Source organism: Arvicola amphibius, chromosome 12, assembly GCF_903992535.2.
Source record: "Arvicola amphibius chromosome 12, mArvAmp1.2, whole genome shotgun sequence".
In the NCBI taxonomy this organism is placed as follows: Eukaryota; Metazoa; Chordata; class Mammalia; order Rodentia; family Cricetidae; genus Arvicola; species Arvicola amphibius.
In genome coordinates this window covers 62,225,807-62,241,993 of record NC_052058.2, presented here as the reverse complement: position 1 = coordinate 62,241,993, position 16,187 = coordinate 62,225,807, and the positions used below count along the sequence as shown (strand labels likewise).

General features: G+C 33.9%; 1 protein-coding gene across 4 annotated transcripts in view; it reads left to right on the top strand.

Moving 5' to 3' along the window:
- Positions 1 to 16,187, top strand: part of Cop1 (COP1 E3 ubiquitin ligase) — a 138,919-nt gene that overhangs the window by 62,279 nt on the left and 60,453 nt on the right. For all 4 annotated transcript variants that reach the window (XM_038349193.1, XM_038349192.1, XM_038349195.1 and 1 more), the window contains 2 exons: positions 21 to 135; positions 4,208 to 4,343. In XM_038349193.1, the coding sequence (XP_038205121.1) occupies positions 21 to 135; positions 4,208 to 4,343 (251 nt within the window). The remainder of the gene's footprint in view (positions 1 to 20; positions 136 to 4,207; positions 4,344 to 16,187) is intronic.

Genomic DNA, 16,187 nt, shown 5'->3' with positions numbered 1-16,187 from the left:
GTCTTTTTTTATCACCTTAGACAAAGAAACAGCCTTGGTATAACAGCACATTAGCATCAAGACGAAAACGACTCACTGCTCATTTTGAAGACTTAGAGCAGTGTTATTTTTCTACAAGGATGTCTCGTATCTCAGGTACATGTTCAGGATTTCTCAAACATGTCTGAAAATCACTCTTCAGGTGTATGTACAGGTTCATATGCTAGATATATAAAAAGTTCTAATGTCAAACAAATTGTATTTTTTGACAGTCTTATCCATCATGTGGAGGGTCTTAGAGATCATGGAGAATGCTGTTTTCTATTGGTAATCTGTTTCTCATTCAGGAATGTTTATTCTTTCTAGAGCAAACTATATAAAATTTGAAAAAATAACCATGGATATGTACCTAGCAAAAACAAGTTCTATTTAATTAACTCCTATTCAACATTAATAAGTTTTAAACATTTTTCTTTGTACTGAGGATAAAAAGATGGATGAATTGGTTCTTATTTATCATAAAGTGGGATATTATAAATTGTAGGTAAAAGCAACAGCTAGTTAATAATTTCATGTGTACCATGTGCTACAAATGTGCAATATCTGTTGGTACAACTTAGTGTGAAAAATCTGGAATAAGTGAAAATGAAAGACATAAGAAAATGTTCTTAGTGGAGACTTAGATTGTGTTTAGGCAAATTAATTAACTAAAAAATAATTAGAAACATTCATAATACACAAAATAACATAGGACCACATGGACATGATAACATAAGATTTTTAAATTTTAAAGGCATAATAAGTTTGTTCTTCAACCTTTCTCAACATCTTTATATATCTATGAGCAATGGGTATTAGTAATAAGCCCACAAGTGTTTAAAGCGTTATACATGAGGGCCTGCACAGATGGTGTAGAGTACTTGCTGTTCTTCCCAAGGACCTAAATTCAGTTCCCAATTATACTGCCTATAACTTCAGCACCACAGGATCTGACTCCTTTTCTAGCCTCTGTTGATCAATAGCACACGTGTGCACACATACACACACACACACACTCACACACACATGCACGCACACACAAATAAATAAAAAATAGTTATAGGTGAAGTGTTTAGAACACAGTGCTTAGTACATGTTAGTAGCCCAACTAACTGATTTCATTAGTAGTATGCCTGTTGTAAATGAAAAACATCCAGGGGAAAATTGTCTGGTAGTGTACTGGTTATTGAAAACTGAGTTATGATTTTTCTCCTGAATGAATCAACACTTTATAAGATATTATATAGACGGTTTAGATCTTGTTGATAAATTTACCTCATAATTGGTGATGGAGAAAAATACTGATTCATGCAGGCTAAGTATGTGGCTCAGTTGGTAGAATGCTTGCATAACATGCAGAATCCTGAATTTGATTGCCAATACTGTATTTAAAAGTAAAAATAAGCATGGTGTGCTTGGCCTGCAATCGTCCTTAAAGAGTTAGAGCCAATAGGATTGGAAGTGCAAGATCATCCTTGACTGTATAGTTGGTGGCCAGCTTATATACATACACGCATTCATATATACACACATTTAGGGAAATGCTAAAGTTTGTTCTTTTTGAAATTAATGGTGAACTTTTTTATGGATGAAAATATTGCCTGCCAAGGGTTTAAGTCCTTTATCAAATGTCTATAATTGTTTATGAATATAGATTGCAATAATGAGTGGTTAAATTAATAATCTGTTACCTATATTTTAACAGGCAGGGAATTGTTGTTGACTCTTTTAGACATGACTTGTTATTTTGATGCTGAAGATGATAGGTCATAGGATAGATACTGAGATAATTTCTTTAAGTAGAGATGACAAAGAGCTTGAGATAGAATTAAGTCACTGCCAACACAGATATGCTTGCATGAATAGTAAAAGTGGTAACTAGGTAATTGGTTCTAGAAGATGTAGATTTATAGGCGAGGAGCACACTTAAAGCATGTTGTCTCTGGTTTTTAGAAATCTTGACTGATGCTACATTTGCACATTGGCTACCCTTAACTGTACTACTGAATATGAGGTTCTTTCGACAGTTAGGAGGAAACCTTCATTTGTACCAGTGGAGTCCATAAAATGTTGATTGAACTTTAGTATTTTTCCATCTCTGCCTTGTTTTGCAGTTGTGAAAATGCAGGTAATTATTAGAATATTAATGTCTTGACCTCTTAATTGTAATTTAAACAGGATGTATATGCAATGTCATCAAGAGGAAAAGAGACATTGAAAATACTTCTCTAAGCTATAAATAAGATGGAGAGGTGATATGATGACATAAAACAGCCAAGCAGACAAAATCCAAACATTATAACCAGATATTTGAAAAAGAACTGGTTTATACTTAGATACTGAAATAGCAAAAACTTGTTTGTAGGCTTGTTTTGTTTTACATATATGAATTTTTGGGTGCATGTATATCTGTTAACCACATGTGTGCCTCCTCTGCTGCCTGTGGAGGTCAGAAGGGGACTTCAGGTCCTATGTAACTGGAATTATGAGTGGTTGTAAATCACCATGTTGGTGCTAGGAACCAAACCCAGGTTATCCCAACAAGTGCTTTTAATGCTGAGCCATCTCTGTAGCCCCTGTTTTTTTTTCTTATAAAATGCAATATGTTTGTATTAATCAGCTTGATTGATAGCTAGGAGTATATGAACACTAGAAACAAATTGTGCTCTTCAACAGAGTATTCATTCTTGAATGCTTATGATTATGTACTTAGTAGGAATTAAGGGCAAAATGTGAAAGAAGAGTAATATTAAACTTTTCTGAATGAATAAATAAGTTGTCTTGCACATACTTATATTAAATAGTTCACGATGTAGGATTACAAATAAAAACCATATCTATAGTATTCTGTAGTAGTTGATTTTAGTGATTGCCTGCTCTGTAACCCATGTTTTATTTAAAATCTGTTTGGACTTTGCCACTGTAACTTTTATGGAATAAGATTTTTATTTCTGTTATGATATCGTATGCTAACTAGGTCATTCTTGTACTGTTTTTAGAATAAAAACACTACTAACTTGGACTCTTTTAGTGTAGGTTGTTTTTACTTACTGCTTAAATCTTTAGCATTTATGAAACATCAGTGACGGAGTTTAATTTCTTCAAATGACTTTGTTTTTATTATAAGTATTAGATTTTATGTCATGTAAGTCAAGATAATTTTTTAAAGAATTGTTTTTGTTCGGTACTTTTTGCATCTTAATTTCATTATGCCTACTGTTATACTTCAGATAGTATGTAATAAGTGGAAATCACTAAGCTTATGTTGAACGTGCTATATGCATGTATGTGGATGACAAAAAGAAGGAAGTTAATAGAAGATTCCGTTAAAATAGATCATTTCAAATTTTGGTTTTATAGAGCTAAAGTAATAACTGTGTGTTGTAATTTTTTGTTCTGTGTTTTCAATTCTTTGGGAGAAAGTTTACAAATCAGGTTTTCAATATCCTTTAAAAGCTGAGTACTTGATTATCTGTGTTTTCTTGCAAGCATACCTCTGTATTAGTGAATAGATAAATTACCAGATGCTTGTAAGTTAATGTTCTGATTTGAATCTCATATATCTCAGTTTTGAGTATATTACCTGGAGGAGACTTTGGTGTTCTATTGAGTGTCATTATTGTTGTCTTTGAGAATCAATAATTTATACATTGCCATATTGTACTTCTGAGACTAGGACTTAAAATACTTCAGTTATGTCAGCACACTTGCTAATTTCAAATCTTTTCCCTAATATTTATTATATAATTTTACTTTGACCATAAATGTGGGATAAATGTTCAACCTTATAAACATATTTGTTAAACTAAGAAATACCAAGTCACGTGTAGATCTTCTTCCAGAACAGTCTTCCTTTACTGTAAGTGTTGGTAATCAGAATTTAATTTTAAGGAACAATTTGATTTCTGTTCACTAGAAGCTCTTTTAAAAAGTACTTCATTTTCCCTGAAGTTAGTTAGAACCAAAGTAGAGGAGATTGCCTTTATATTCTTCATGGCATAAAAAGCGTTATACTGACTCCGTAGACCATTTTTATTAAAGTTTAAAGATCACCTAGTTAATTTGAGCATGCTGGTCTTCTTTAGAATCTTTAAAATATTTATTTGAAAGATAATCTTTAATACGAGGACATTGTTCTTTACTTCTTTTATAGTGTTATTCATTTACTTAATATCTTTTTTTTATACAGATGACAGTAGAACTGCAAGCCAATTAGATGAATTTCAGGAATGTTTGTCCAAGTTTACTCGATACAACTCAGTAAGACCATTGGCCACGTTATCATATGCTAGTGATCTCTATAATGGTTCCAGCATAGTTTCTAGGTAAGTATTTGTCACACTTCTTACTGTGTTCTCTTATTCAAATATAAGGAAACTTACTAAATTTGTGAAGCAGCTGTAACATCCCTGAATTTTGGAATTCAAAAGCTAGATGCCTTCCCGTTACTAAGATTTAGCAAATTGGAGTACTCAGTGGTACCAGTCTGAGAGAAGGCTGCAGCTTCTCTGCAGCTTCTCTTCATAATTGTATATCTGTCTGTTGTCTGGTGTAAGGTGCTCCTATGTCCTCCCTTTGGTTTTGCAAGTCTAGATAGAATTGCTATATTTCCTTCCTGAATATAATGTTTGACTCCTGTGCAACTTCCATTGAAGATAAGAATATGATCAAAGTAAATATATAGTTTGTACAATTAGCATATAATTTGGGAACTTAAGAGATAGACTGTAGATGGTCTAACTATATTAAGCACAAACTGACAAGAATATATTTAAAAATGTATTTGGGGCTGGTATTATAACTCAGCCAATAATTGTTTGCCTCAAAAGCAAGAGATCCTGAGTTAATACCCAGAACCCATGTGAAATGAAGGCCAGTTATAGAAGTGTATGCTTACTATGCCAGTGCTACTGTGTTGGCAAGTTCTTGGGCCTGTAAGAGAAACTGTCTTAAAAGAAAGGTGGACAGTACTTGAGGAATGACAAATAAAATTGTATTCTGACTTTCACATGCACATATGTTCACCTGCACACATGTGGGTTTACTTGGAACAGACACAAATTTCACTGATATATGCAGTTTTCCATTTCTTAAAATAATGGATATTGTGAAACCACTAGGTTGTATACCATTTAGCCCATTTTCAGTAATCCCTTGGTATCTACAAATTGTCAGTATTCGAACTTAATAGAATAAATAGGCTTAAAAAACATTTTTAAACAAATGAACAATTTGACCAGTTGGGTTATTATTGTTGTTGATGACTGTAACGTTAAGCTACTCCCTGACCCCAGTCCCATTTTAACTTCTGAACGTTAATAAAACTTTGCATGCTTTTCATGGGGAAGACTAGAGCGGTTTTTTGTTTGTTTTACACTTATGTAGATTAATCCTTAACTCTGAGCCATTAAAGATACAAGATTGCAAGAAATTTTCCAGAGCTTTCTAGTTGCTTGTAAATGAAAAATCCATACATTGATTCCTTTTGGAAATTTTTGTTTTTCTTAGGTGAATAAAATTTAAAGCTGCAGTGGAATTTCAACTTTATTTAATTGCATAATTCTTCTAACAAAATTTCATTGATTACCTGATATCTAAATTAAATGTATACTAGTGAAGAGGGTACATACAGTTGATTACATTCATGAGGCCTCACAATCTTACTTTCATGTCTTTATCGAATAATTGGGTAGTTTATAAAACAATCTATCCTATAGGAACAGGTTAATATTATTACATAAATTAATTACTGATAAGAATATATGACATAGGTTGTTAAATGTTTCAGAAATGTAGTTCAGGTGCAAAATTCAAAACTATGAAAGGAGGGCTGGTGTGGTGGCACATGTCTTAAAGCCCAGCATTCTGGAGGCAGAGGCAGGCAGATCTGCTATATAGTGGGATAGTCTCTGTCTCTCTGTCTCTGTCTCTGTCTCTGTCTCTCTCTCTCTCAAAAGATTTTGTAATATTGACGTAATATAATATGACTAAACATAGGCTAAAGTATTTGGACCTTGTTTTGATTCCAGTTATTGTCCCTTACTATTGTTGATTGATCATGTGTGGTATTTTCCTATTCAGTTAAAAACAAGATCAAAATTTCTTTTAAACAGCATATTGCAAAAGCAACATCTCTATCTGAGGGATTTAAGACCTATAGTCAGTCCATTTCAAGAGGAATATATCCTTAATTTTTTAAAACCTAGATTTGTTCAATTTAATATATTCCAGAATTTAAGAAAAGTACTTAAATAATTTTTTACCATATCAAGACATTCATGTCAAAGCATTTTATATTCTAAAACAGAAGTAGCTTAAAATTAGATAGAATTTCAGACTGGAAATACTAGACATTCAAAGTGAGGTCAGTCATATTTACATATTTTAAATTAGAATTTTACAAATTTAAATCCTTCATTATTTTCTATCAATTATGCCGAATTAACATTTCTTAATGAAATTTTTCCAAATTTGGAAATTTGGTATTCAAACTGGACAGATGAAGAATAATAAGAAGTAAGATATGATGGTAATGTCCAAAATAAAGGAGCTTTGAAATTTTCATAATTTTGAAGACATTTTCTCTTCTGATATTGAAACAGCAGTAATAAATTCATTCTAAGGTTTTATTCCTTTTAATTAATATTGAAGTTAATGAATTTCAGAAAGAGTGTTAAAAAACCACTAAAACAGTGTTGACCAGAAGAAATTGTTTTTCTTATCAAAGTTATGTAAGGTCTGTGTTGTGTTGATTACCTTATTGCACTGATTCTTATCTGAGAGGAAAAGCAATAAGCCTTGAAAGATTCCTGAAGGAAATCTTGTCCTCTGCATTCCTGTTCATCTCATTTCTCCCCAACCCAAAGAGCCAATAATTCTCTTTATAGCAGAAATATTATGATCAAAAGAAAAAGAACATTGGTACTCACTCTTAAAGTTCATCTCTTTTTCAGAAATCCTTTCTGTGCTTGTTTGAGATTAATCCCAGATCCATTAGTCCACAAGGTGGCAGCATTTGTTTACGCTATTTCTGGGTTTACATAGTTGACAAGATTAGAAGTTGGTTGCTAATACAAGTTCATTCTCCTGTTTATTATATGGTCCTGAATTAACACAGATTATGGAAAGATGCTTCCTACTTTTTCCTTAAATGTAGCAGCAGTTATATCATATTTTACATTTTATTTTATTTATTTATTTATTAGATTTTTTTATGGCCACCAGAGAGGATTGACTTGAAATTGTCTTTTAAAGTAACTCAGCATGTCGTAGTAGTACAAGTTGTTTCATGAATTTCTGGTTTGAATTTCACATTCCTATAGTACAGTGGTTCTTAACCTTCCTAATGCTGCATGTGACACTTTAATACATTTCTTCATGTTGTGTTGACCCCAACCATAAAATTAATTTCTTATTTTCTTTTTGAGCAGGGGCTTTTGGTACAGAGTTTCTCTGTAGCTTTGGAGCCTGTCCTGGAACCCACTAGGTAGACTGGGCTGGCCTCGAACTCGCAGAGATCCACCTGTCTCTGTCTCCTGGGATTAAAGGTGTCCACTACTACTGGCCAACTTCATCGCACCTTTTTAACTATACTTTTGCTACTGTTACAATTTTGATATAAATATTTGTGTTTTCTGGTGATCTTAGGCTACCCCTGTGAAAGGGTAATTGGACCCCCTAAAGGTTGTGACCCATAGGTTGAGAACCAATGCTATAGTGTTATACACGAAGCTGTTAACTACTTATCATTTATTTGGTTTTAGCCTTTGACTTATGTTTGTTCAAGTTCAGATTTGTTGTGTTCAGCACTTGTAAATTCATGAGAAGTAAATGTTTATAGTTGTGTGATTGATTGATGTAAAATTAGTCACTTGTAATTAATCATTTATTTGTTTTAATTATTACTACAAGTAATTAAACACTGCCCTGTTTTAAGACAATTGTAACTATTTTACCTGTGCTTTTAACTCACCCCTTTAGAGTAAGTGTCTCTGTTTTATAGGAAGGAAGGTGAGGTAAGGAAAAATGTAACTTGTTCAGGATCATCACAGGGTAGTGTGTTTATAGTGTATGCTGTTCAACTGCTCACTGAAACTACTAGAATTAAACTTTGTTTTATAGTTGATGTTTACAAATATTTCTTTTGCTACACATCAGTTTATTATGACAGCAGTGTTTATCCAGAGTTTGGGTAAATTTTAATGTGCTGTTTACAGAATAAGAATTCTATAAACAGTTTTAAATTTTATTTAATAGATCTCCAGGAAATCTTTAACTTGATTTCTGAAAAAGAGGAGAAGTTTAAGGAGTGAGCACCAGTGTTCTTTCTCTTTTGATAATAATATATTTCTGCTATCAAGAGAAATATCAGCTCTCTAGGTTTGGGGAAATGAGATAAACAGGAATGCATAGGACAAGAATTCCTTCAGGAATGTTTTCTAGGGCCAGTGTTCAAAAGCAATATATTACAACTATGTTTTAGGTGAAAACTTCATTAGAAAGGGTTCTTACCTATCTGATTTCTTGCTGTATTCCTAGGTCTGGCACATGGTAGTTACTTAGTGATGAATATTTGGTGAGTGAATGAATGACTGCAGGAAAAAAAAAAAACAGTTTCAAGGAGAGCTCCTTTGGTCATTGGTAAATTGGCTGCTTCCTACTGTGGCTTTTAAGTTTTCCTCTGAAGGAAAGCTTTCCTAGTCTGCTTTGAGTTTGGTTCAGCCTGGCTCTAGAGTAAGACTGTTAAAAACAGCAACGACAAAAGCAAAACAAACAAATATTTACCACTAAGTCAAAAAGTAATTTCTTAGAAAAGTTTTTAGTGTTGTAGTGTGGGAGCCAACATGTGACTCAGTTTCCATCTGGAGTCATTTCTCACTTAAAAAAATCATTTGAGTTCAAGCTTGCCTGCTCTGCTTTTTCCAATAACCTTGAGGGCTATGAGAGACTTCTAATTTATCCTGTAAAAGACACTCTATCTAATAAAATGTATACTGCTGGCGACAAACCTCAAGATAAAAAGGCTGCTTCTGAGCAGCAAGTACATATTCGAGAGGAGGCCATTCACTCAAGGACAAAAATGGTCTTATGGTAAGATATTGACTGACTGTCTGTGCTGTGTTTTATTCTGCTTTTGTATATAAGCAAGTTCTAAATAAACCCTCAGCCGTTTGGCTGCTTCGGCATGACCAGACAGACCTCCCGATTCTATCCTGTCTTCGATTTCTTTCATCTGACTTTTTTTTTGGCCTCAAGGTTCCCCTATCCAGGAACCCTAGCTGACATTGTAGGAGCGGGCTCCTACGTTGTAGAAATTGTTGTTGAAGACTGGCATGTTTGTACATAACAAGTTTAGAGGAAGGTAAAATTTAATTTTGCTTTCTCTGGATAAAAATATACAAGAGAAATAAAGCAAAAGGTATTTACATATATTCATATGGTCTCTATGGGAGAAAGTTATTATAAATGCTTAGAATGTAGCGCGTAATTTGAAATGGGGATATGAACTTCTGTCAGTTATTTTTTAGGAAGTGGGGGTAAGACACTTTCTCTTAATTGTCTAGCCTAACTAGAAATAAATTCAATTAATCTCATTTAATTGAGTTGAAATGAGATCATGAAATTATTCTAGTATTTTTGTTCCACAAATACTAAGTTGCTAATAAACTGGTAATAGTATTCTATCTTTTCAGAAGAAATACAGCCCTCAGAACAGCAATTGATAATCTGCTACAGGACTTAGGAAACCCAGTGCTAGAGACCTGTTTTCAGAGTGGTTGCTTAGGGGATCATGGGCCACTTACTGCATTTCACAGCAGAGGTTGTTATTATAAACACTGGCAGTTTGTAATGACGATTGATCTCCAGGGCTGGGTCCTTAGGAGGGAACTTCTTATTCTAGAAAACATAATGTGTGATGAGCCCTTGAGTTGTATCTTTAGCACCACCAAAATAAAATTTGTAAAATTAGGTAATCAAAAGGTACTGTCAAAATGCTTTGTATTGGTTATTATAGCTCAGAAAGTGCAGCAAGAGATCACGTGATAGAGGTCTGCAGTGTTTTAGTCACTTTCTATGCTGTGGTGTGGAGAGAGTCTAAGATAGTACACATGGCAGTTAGTTATCTGCCACTGAGTTTATCCCCACCCTCTGTCTTATGTTCAAAGTTATATTGGTTTTTTTATTTAAAACTTCCCTTTGTATTTCTATTTATGTTTTAACAAGAGCCATTTTCATTTAAATTCCCTCCTATTGATTGTATAACAGGATGTAGCTAATAAGTCTTTTCTTAAGGTTTTTCTTTAGTGTTTTATCTGCTTCTCTTAATGGGAAATATGAAATGAGTTTATTGTCTTTCTTTGTGTGCATATGTTTGTGCATGCCCATATGTGTGTGTGCATGTGTTTGTGTGTTGGGGCCTCATGTATATACACAAACACTTCATAGCTATCTCCTCTACCCAGCTTATTATTTGTTACATCTGCCTTATTAACTAATATTCTGGGGACACAATTTTTAATATTCATGAAGAAATATTTCTAGGCTATAATTTGCTTTAAATTTAGTTATCAATTGTATGACAGATTGTTTAAATCATTGTTTTTTTATTTTGTGTGAAGCATTGTAGTAGTGACATTTTTATTTAATATTTGTAAATACTACTTGAGAACACTACTGAGAAATAATTTTCTACTTCAGTCAGAAGTGTAAAATTGAAATAATTGCTTTCATAATTGCTCTCTATTTAATCCTAATATTACTAAGTACACATTTCCGATAGGATAAAAGATCATAGTACTTTGGGGACAAAATATATTTTGGCTTTTTCTGCTTTCGTAGATTTTATTGACCTTTAATTTTAGAAGTTACTGTCATTTTATCAAAGATTTCTGGTGTATAGAATCCACAGAGGATAACTTTTTAATGTGCATAGAAGAGGACAGTTTAGGATAAGTGAGTTTACCACTCAGTTAATTTAAATCAGTAGTTTTCAACCATCCTAATGCTGCAACCCTTTAATGTACTTCCTCATAAAATTATTTTTGTTCCTACTTTATAACTGGAAGTTTGCTACTGTTATGAATCTAATTGTAAATATCTGTATTTCTATTGATCTCAAGCAACCCCTATGAAAAGATCATTCAACTCTCAAAGGGGTCTTAAGAACAACTGGTATAAATGAATATAGCCTATGACATCATATACGCTTTGCTGAATCAAGAGTTGATTATCAGTGCATTGATCAGGATGCAACTTGAGTTTTAATTGCCCTAAGGAAAAGGACATTTTACCATACTAAGCACTTGACATTCTTTGCAGTGTTTCATTATAGTCTGTCAGGTCCTGTATTTGTTCCAGCTATTTGCTGATAGCCAGAGGGAAGGTCAGAGGAAATGTTGTAGAAAGTAATTGTTTTAAAACAAGCTTTCTTGGACTTATGGAACTAAAGGCAAAATGAACCAACTGATAAAATTAATCAGATAAAAATATATGGGGACTTTAAAATGTAGCCTCAATTTATACCTCTTAATGTAATGAGTATATCCATTAAGTCAGAATAATTTTCAGCAAATACCTGCTAGCAGTCCAAGCCATTACCTGATTTTAGGTAGTCCACAAGCAAGAATAGGTTTTACACTGAAAATGTTGAAAATAAGGTGAGTAGTATTTTTTGGTGTGAGATTTATATGAAATTTCAATTTCAGTTCCCATAAATAAGTTCATGGTGCTTTTTATTTTGTTGAGATAAGGTAGGCTCTTCTTGCTGTGTGGCCAAGGATGATCTTTTGACTTCTGACCCTCATACCTCCATTTTGAGTGCTAGAATTTCAGACATGTACTCCCCATCTTTGTACATTGCTGGGATGGAACCCAGAACTTCCTAGATGCTAGGAAGGCACTATGCTAACTGAACTACATACCTAGGTCCTTATAAATAAAGTTTTATCAGAACACCAATACTGCTGAAATAAAATGAATACATATTACTTCCGCAAACACACTTAATAACAATTATAGTGACTTGGTTTTGATATACAGTGGTCACATTATCACCACATAAAAGAAAAATATTTTTTCTCAGGTTTATAATACTTGAAAAAAGGTAGAAACTATGAATGAATGTTGTGGCGAATACACTCTAAAATAGATGAAGCACATGTTTTCCAAAAATGTAAAAATCTGGTTGCACCATAAAGTGGGAGCAGGCCTTTGTGTGAAGTAAAGTTTGCTTAAAGAATAAAGAAAACTCAGTTGTTTCTTAGAACTAGCTTGATCAAAACAGCAAAGACCCATGACTACATGTAAAGTCCCCTTAAGTACAAAGGCAGTGGTTGTTTTGGTAAATTGGGCTTCTAAGCTCCACAGCCTCCAGTAGCCTGAGTGGTCATTCTTTGTAGAAGCAGCTAGCAAAATGAACCCTGCCATAACTTATGCTCTTACTATGTCTATCATATTCTTAAGTTTATAAGCATTTGAATTCTAATAATTGATGTCACTATAAATTTTGTATGGGGTCTGATGAGGAGTGATATCATATTTCAGAGAAGATGGACATTAGCTCTAAGTTCTTATATATGAGGTCTTTTATTTGTCTCATTTCAAAGAGGAATAAAATATACTTGACTTTCTTAAATATTAAAAAATAGATAATTTACCAAGCAAATATGTATTTGGAATTATTTCTTAGTTTCATAACAGGCACACGTCTGTTAGGTTAAAAATGTAATAATTAGACCTTTACAGTTACTTATAATGAATAAGTTCAAAATGTTCCATATTGGAAATGCTAGAGTAGTTTGTCTTTAAGTTTGTTCCGTGCTCAGATCTTTGTTTATAGCTTTTCACTGGCACAAGATTGAGAACTGTAAATAACTTATGGAAGTACAAAGTGCAATAGTTGCTGTAGAAGGAGCTGCCGGCAGGCCTGCTTTTCATCCCACATAGCTAGCTTAGCCCCGGAAATAACAACACTCAAATTGGATTCTTTTAAACACTGCTTGGCCCATTAGCTCTAGCCTCTTACTGGCTAATTCTCATATCTTATTTTAACCCCATATTTAGTAATCTGTGTAGCACCACGAGTTGGTGGCTTACTGGGAAAGATTCAGCATGTCTCACCTGGTTGGCTGGCTTCATGGTGACTGTCCCAGAGAGGAGAGGCGTGGCGATTGCCTCACTTCCCTTCTTCCCAGCATTCTGTTCAGTCTACTCCACCCACCTATGTTCTGACCTATCAGGCCAAGCAGTTTCTTTATTAATTAACCAGTGAAACAACAGATAGATAGAAACACTCCTACATCAAGTTGTGATCAGTAGAGGTCAAAGAGGAAAGTGTGTAGATAAAACTATACCATGCTCAGAATAAAGATTTGATGGATTTATTACAGTAAGGCATAAAAGTTTTTTTTTTTGATTGCTAGAAAGAAATGTTGTAATGCTCATTTATGAGAATAATGAAAGATGAGGTAGCCACGGATTTCATTTGTTAACAGCTATAAAAGAAAACAACTGATTGATAATTATAAATAGGTGAAACCTTTCAAAAGGAAAATACTTTAATAGTACATCAAAACAAATCTGTGTTTGTATTTGACTTTTTAAAACTAAAACTTAGAAAACTGAAAAATAATAGTTTATTTCAACATGGGAAATATGAGATTTCAGTCACTTGTATTCCCTACACACACATCATGAAGGTGTAGTCCATAGTGCATGTGATTGACTGAGACATTCTCCATAGTTTTGGGCAGTTCAATGCTGATCCCCAGTTGGTGGTGCTGTTTGAAGAGGCTAAGAGGGCACAGCCTTGCTAGGGAAGTTGTCACTAGAGACAGGCCTCGAGGCTTCAAAGCTTTATGTCATTACCAGTTCATTCTCTTCTGCTTCCTGCTGAGGCTCAATGTAAGCTCTCCGTGTCTAGCTACAGCACCATGCTTGCTGCTGTGCTTTCCCACCATGAAAAGACTCGATCCCTCTGGAACTGTAAGGTGAATGCCTGCTTTTCTAAGTTGCCTCAATCATGGTCTTTATCACAGCAATAGAAAAGTAATTAAGAGAATGAGGTTTTAGTTACAAATATTTTTATTCATGAAAATCTTTAAGAGAAAATAAACATTTTACTTTTTGAGACACGTAATCAGATCAGATTCTAATCTATGACAACTTAATATTTAAAAAAGTGCTTAACCCTCAGTGTAATAACTATTATAGAGCTTTAACTTACTGCTTTAGGAGAAAATCCTTTGAATGACACCAATTTTAATTGGTTTTTTTTTTGTTTTTGTTTTTTGTTTTTTGCACGTGTTTGTGTTCTCTAAAGATCTGGCAATATCTTCTTCATTATAATAATCACTTTCTTTAAATTATAGCTCCTTGTGACTCTTGAGGCACACTATTTTGTTAAATAAGATTTTTTTTTTTTTTTAACCAACTGTTCTTACTATGTTTTCTTCTTAGGTTCTAGTGTTTGGGGACATTAATCTATCTTGTTTGTTAATACTCATTTTTATTTTTATAATTGCATGAAGATACAACAGACTGTGAGACATAGTGACAGAATTAACTGCTTGGGCACATACAACTTTTCATTGCCTGAGCCACATTGTACTGGAAAGATGCATTAATCAGCTGTGCTTTATGGTCTATTGCCTTGCTACTTAATCACTTGACTTATGGCCCTTTTGACAAAGGATATGTCAGTTTCTTATAGTGTAATTATGTTTTTCAACTGTTGAAATAAATCACATTCATAAACAATTGAAAATTGCAAAATGTGAAAGAAAATGTAATTTATTGCTATGCTTAAGTACATCTCCAATAATACTATTTTTCAAAAGAAAAAAGTATGTTTGGAAATAAATAGATTTGGTGAGATTGAATTCTTTATTAATGACAGTTTCATTCATACATATAATTTGTTTTGATCAGGTCTATCTTCCATCCCCTCCCCCTGAAATTCCACCCTACTTCATTCCCTTCTGAACTCTGTGTTTTGTCTTTTAATTTTATAAAATAAGTCCACTGAATCCACTTAGGCCTACATGCTACATTCATGTGCATGGTTGTAGAGCTATCCCCTGAAGCCTAGGTAGTCTCTCAGTGGTTAGATTCCTGGAAAAAAAAAAATTCTCCGCAGAAGTTGTCTTGTTCTTGTATAGCTATGATTCACTTACCACTGCTCTGTGTGTGTGTGTGTGTGTGTGTGTGTGTGTGTGTGTGTTTGTGTGCGTTTAGTGCACTGTTGTGTCTGGTAATACTATTTTGATCTAGATACCCCTGGCTCCTACAGTGTTTCTGCCCCCTCTACCATGGTGTTTCCTGAACTCTGTGGAGGAGGAAGTCTGTGGATGTCCCATTTAAAGCTGAACACTTCACAGTCTCTTATGCTCCTCAGGTTGTTCACTTGTATTTAATGCCATCTACTGGGACAGGGTAGCCAAACAAACTTTGATGAGGGTTGAGAGATACACTAATCTGTGGATATAAAGATAAGGACTCAGTATTGGGTTTTCCTCCTCAATGTCTGTGTCCTAGTCAGTCACAGGTTTTGGTGCTTTAAATCTATTGAGAAAAATCATTGGCTATTCACAACATGCACACCACTATTGCTCCAATGAAGCTACCCTTGTCAGGTCAATCCTCATTGAAGCTGCGAAGTTCAAAGCTGGGTGATTGTTGATTTGCTTGCTCCCTGTTAAGCATAGAACCCTACGTTACTGTGATGCTAGTCATAGGGGAAGCATCTTTGTCAGTGCTGGTTTGCCTTCTCCATTTTCATTTACTCAAGACTTACTGAAGGATGTGTTTTAATTTTTGTCATTTTGTTATCTGTCTTTTTCTGACCCCCTTTCATTTGAACTGTTCTTGAGTGGCTTTATTCTGTGATCTCTGTCTCCAGATTACAGTCTTCCCTTCAGGTATCATCTGATAGAATTGAATTGGTGCTTATAACTTCTTATCTGTCTTTATCGTGTAAAGTTTCAAGTTTTCCTTAAATTGTGTAGATGGTTTTGCTGGGTATAATATTCTAGGTGACACTAGTTAGCTTTCAGAACTTAGAACACAGCTTTCCATGTCCACTGGTTTTCAGTTTTTAAGCTTGAATGTTATTCTAATGAACTTGACTTTGTAAGTAACCTGACCTTCTTCTCTCTTGGAACCTTTCGTTT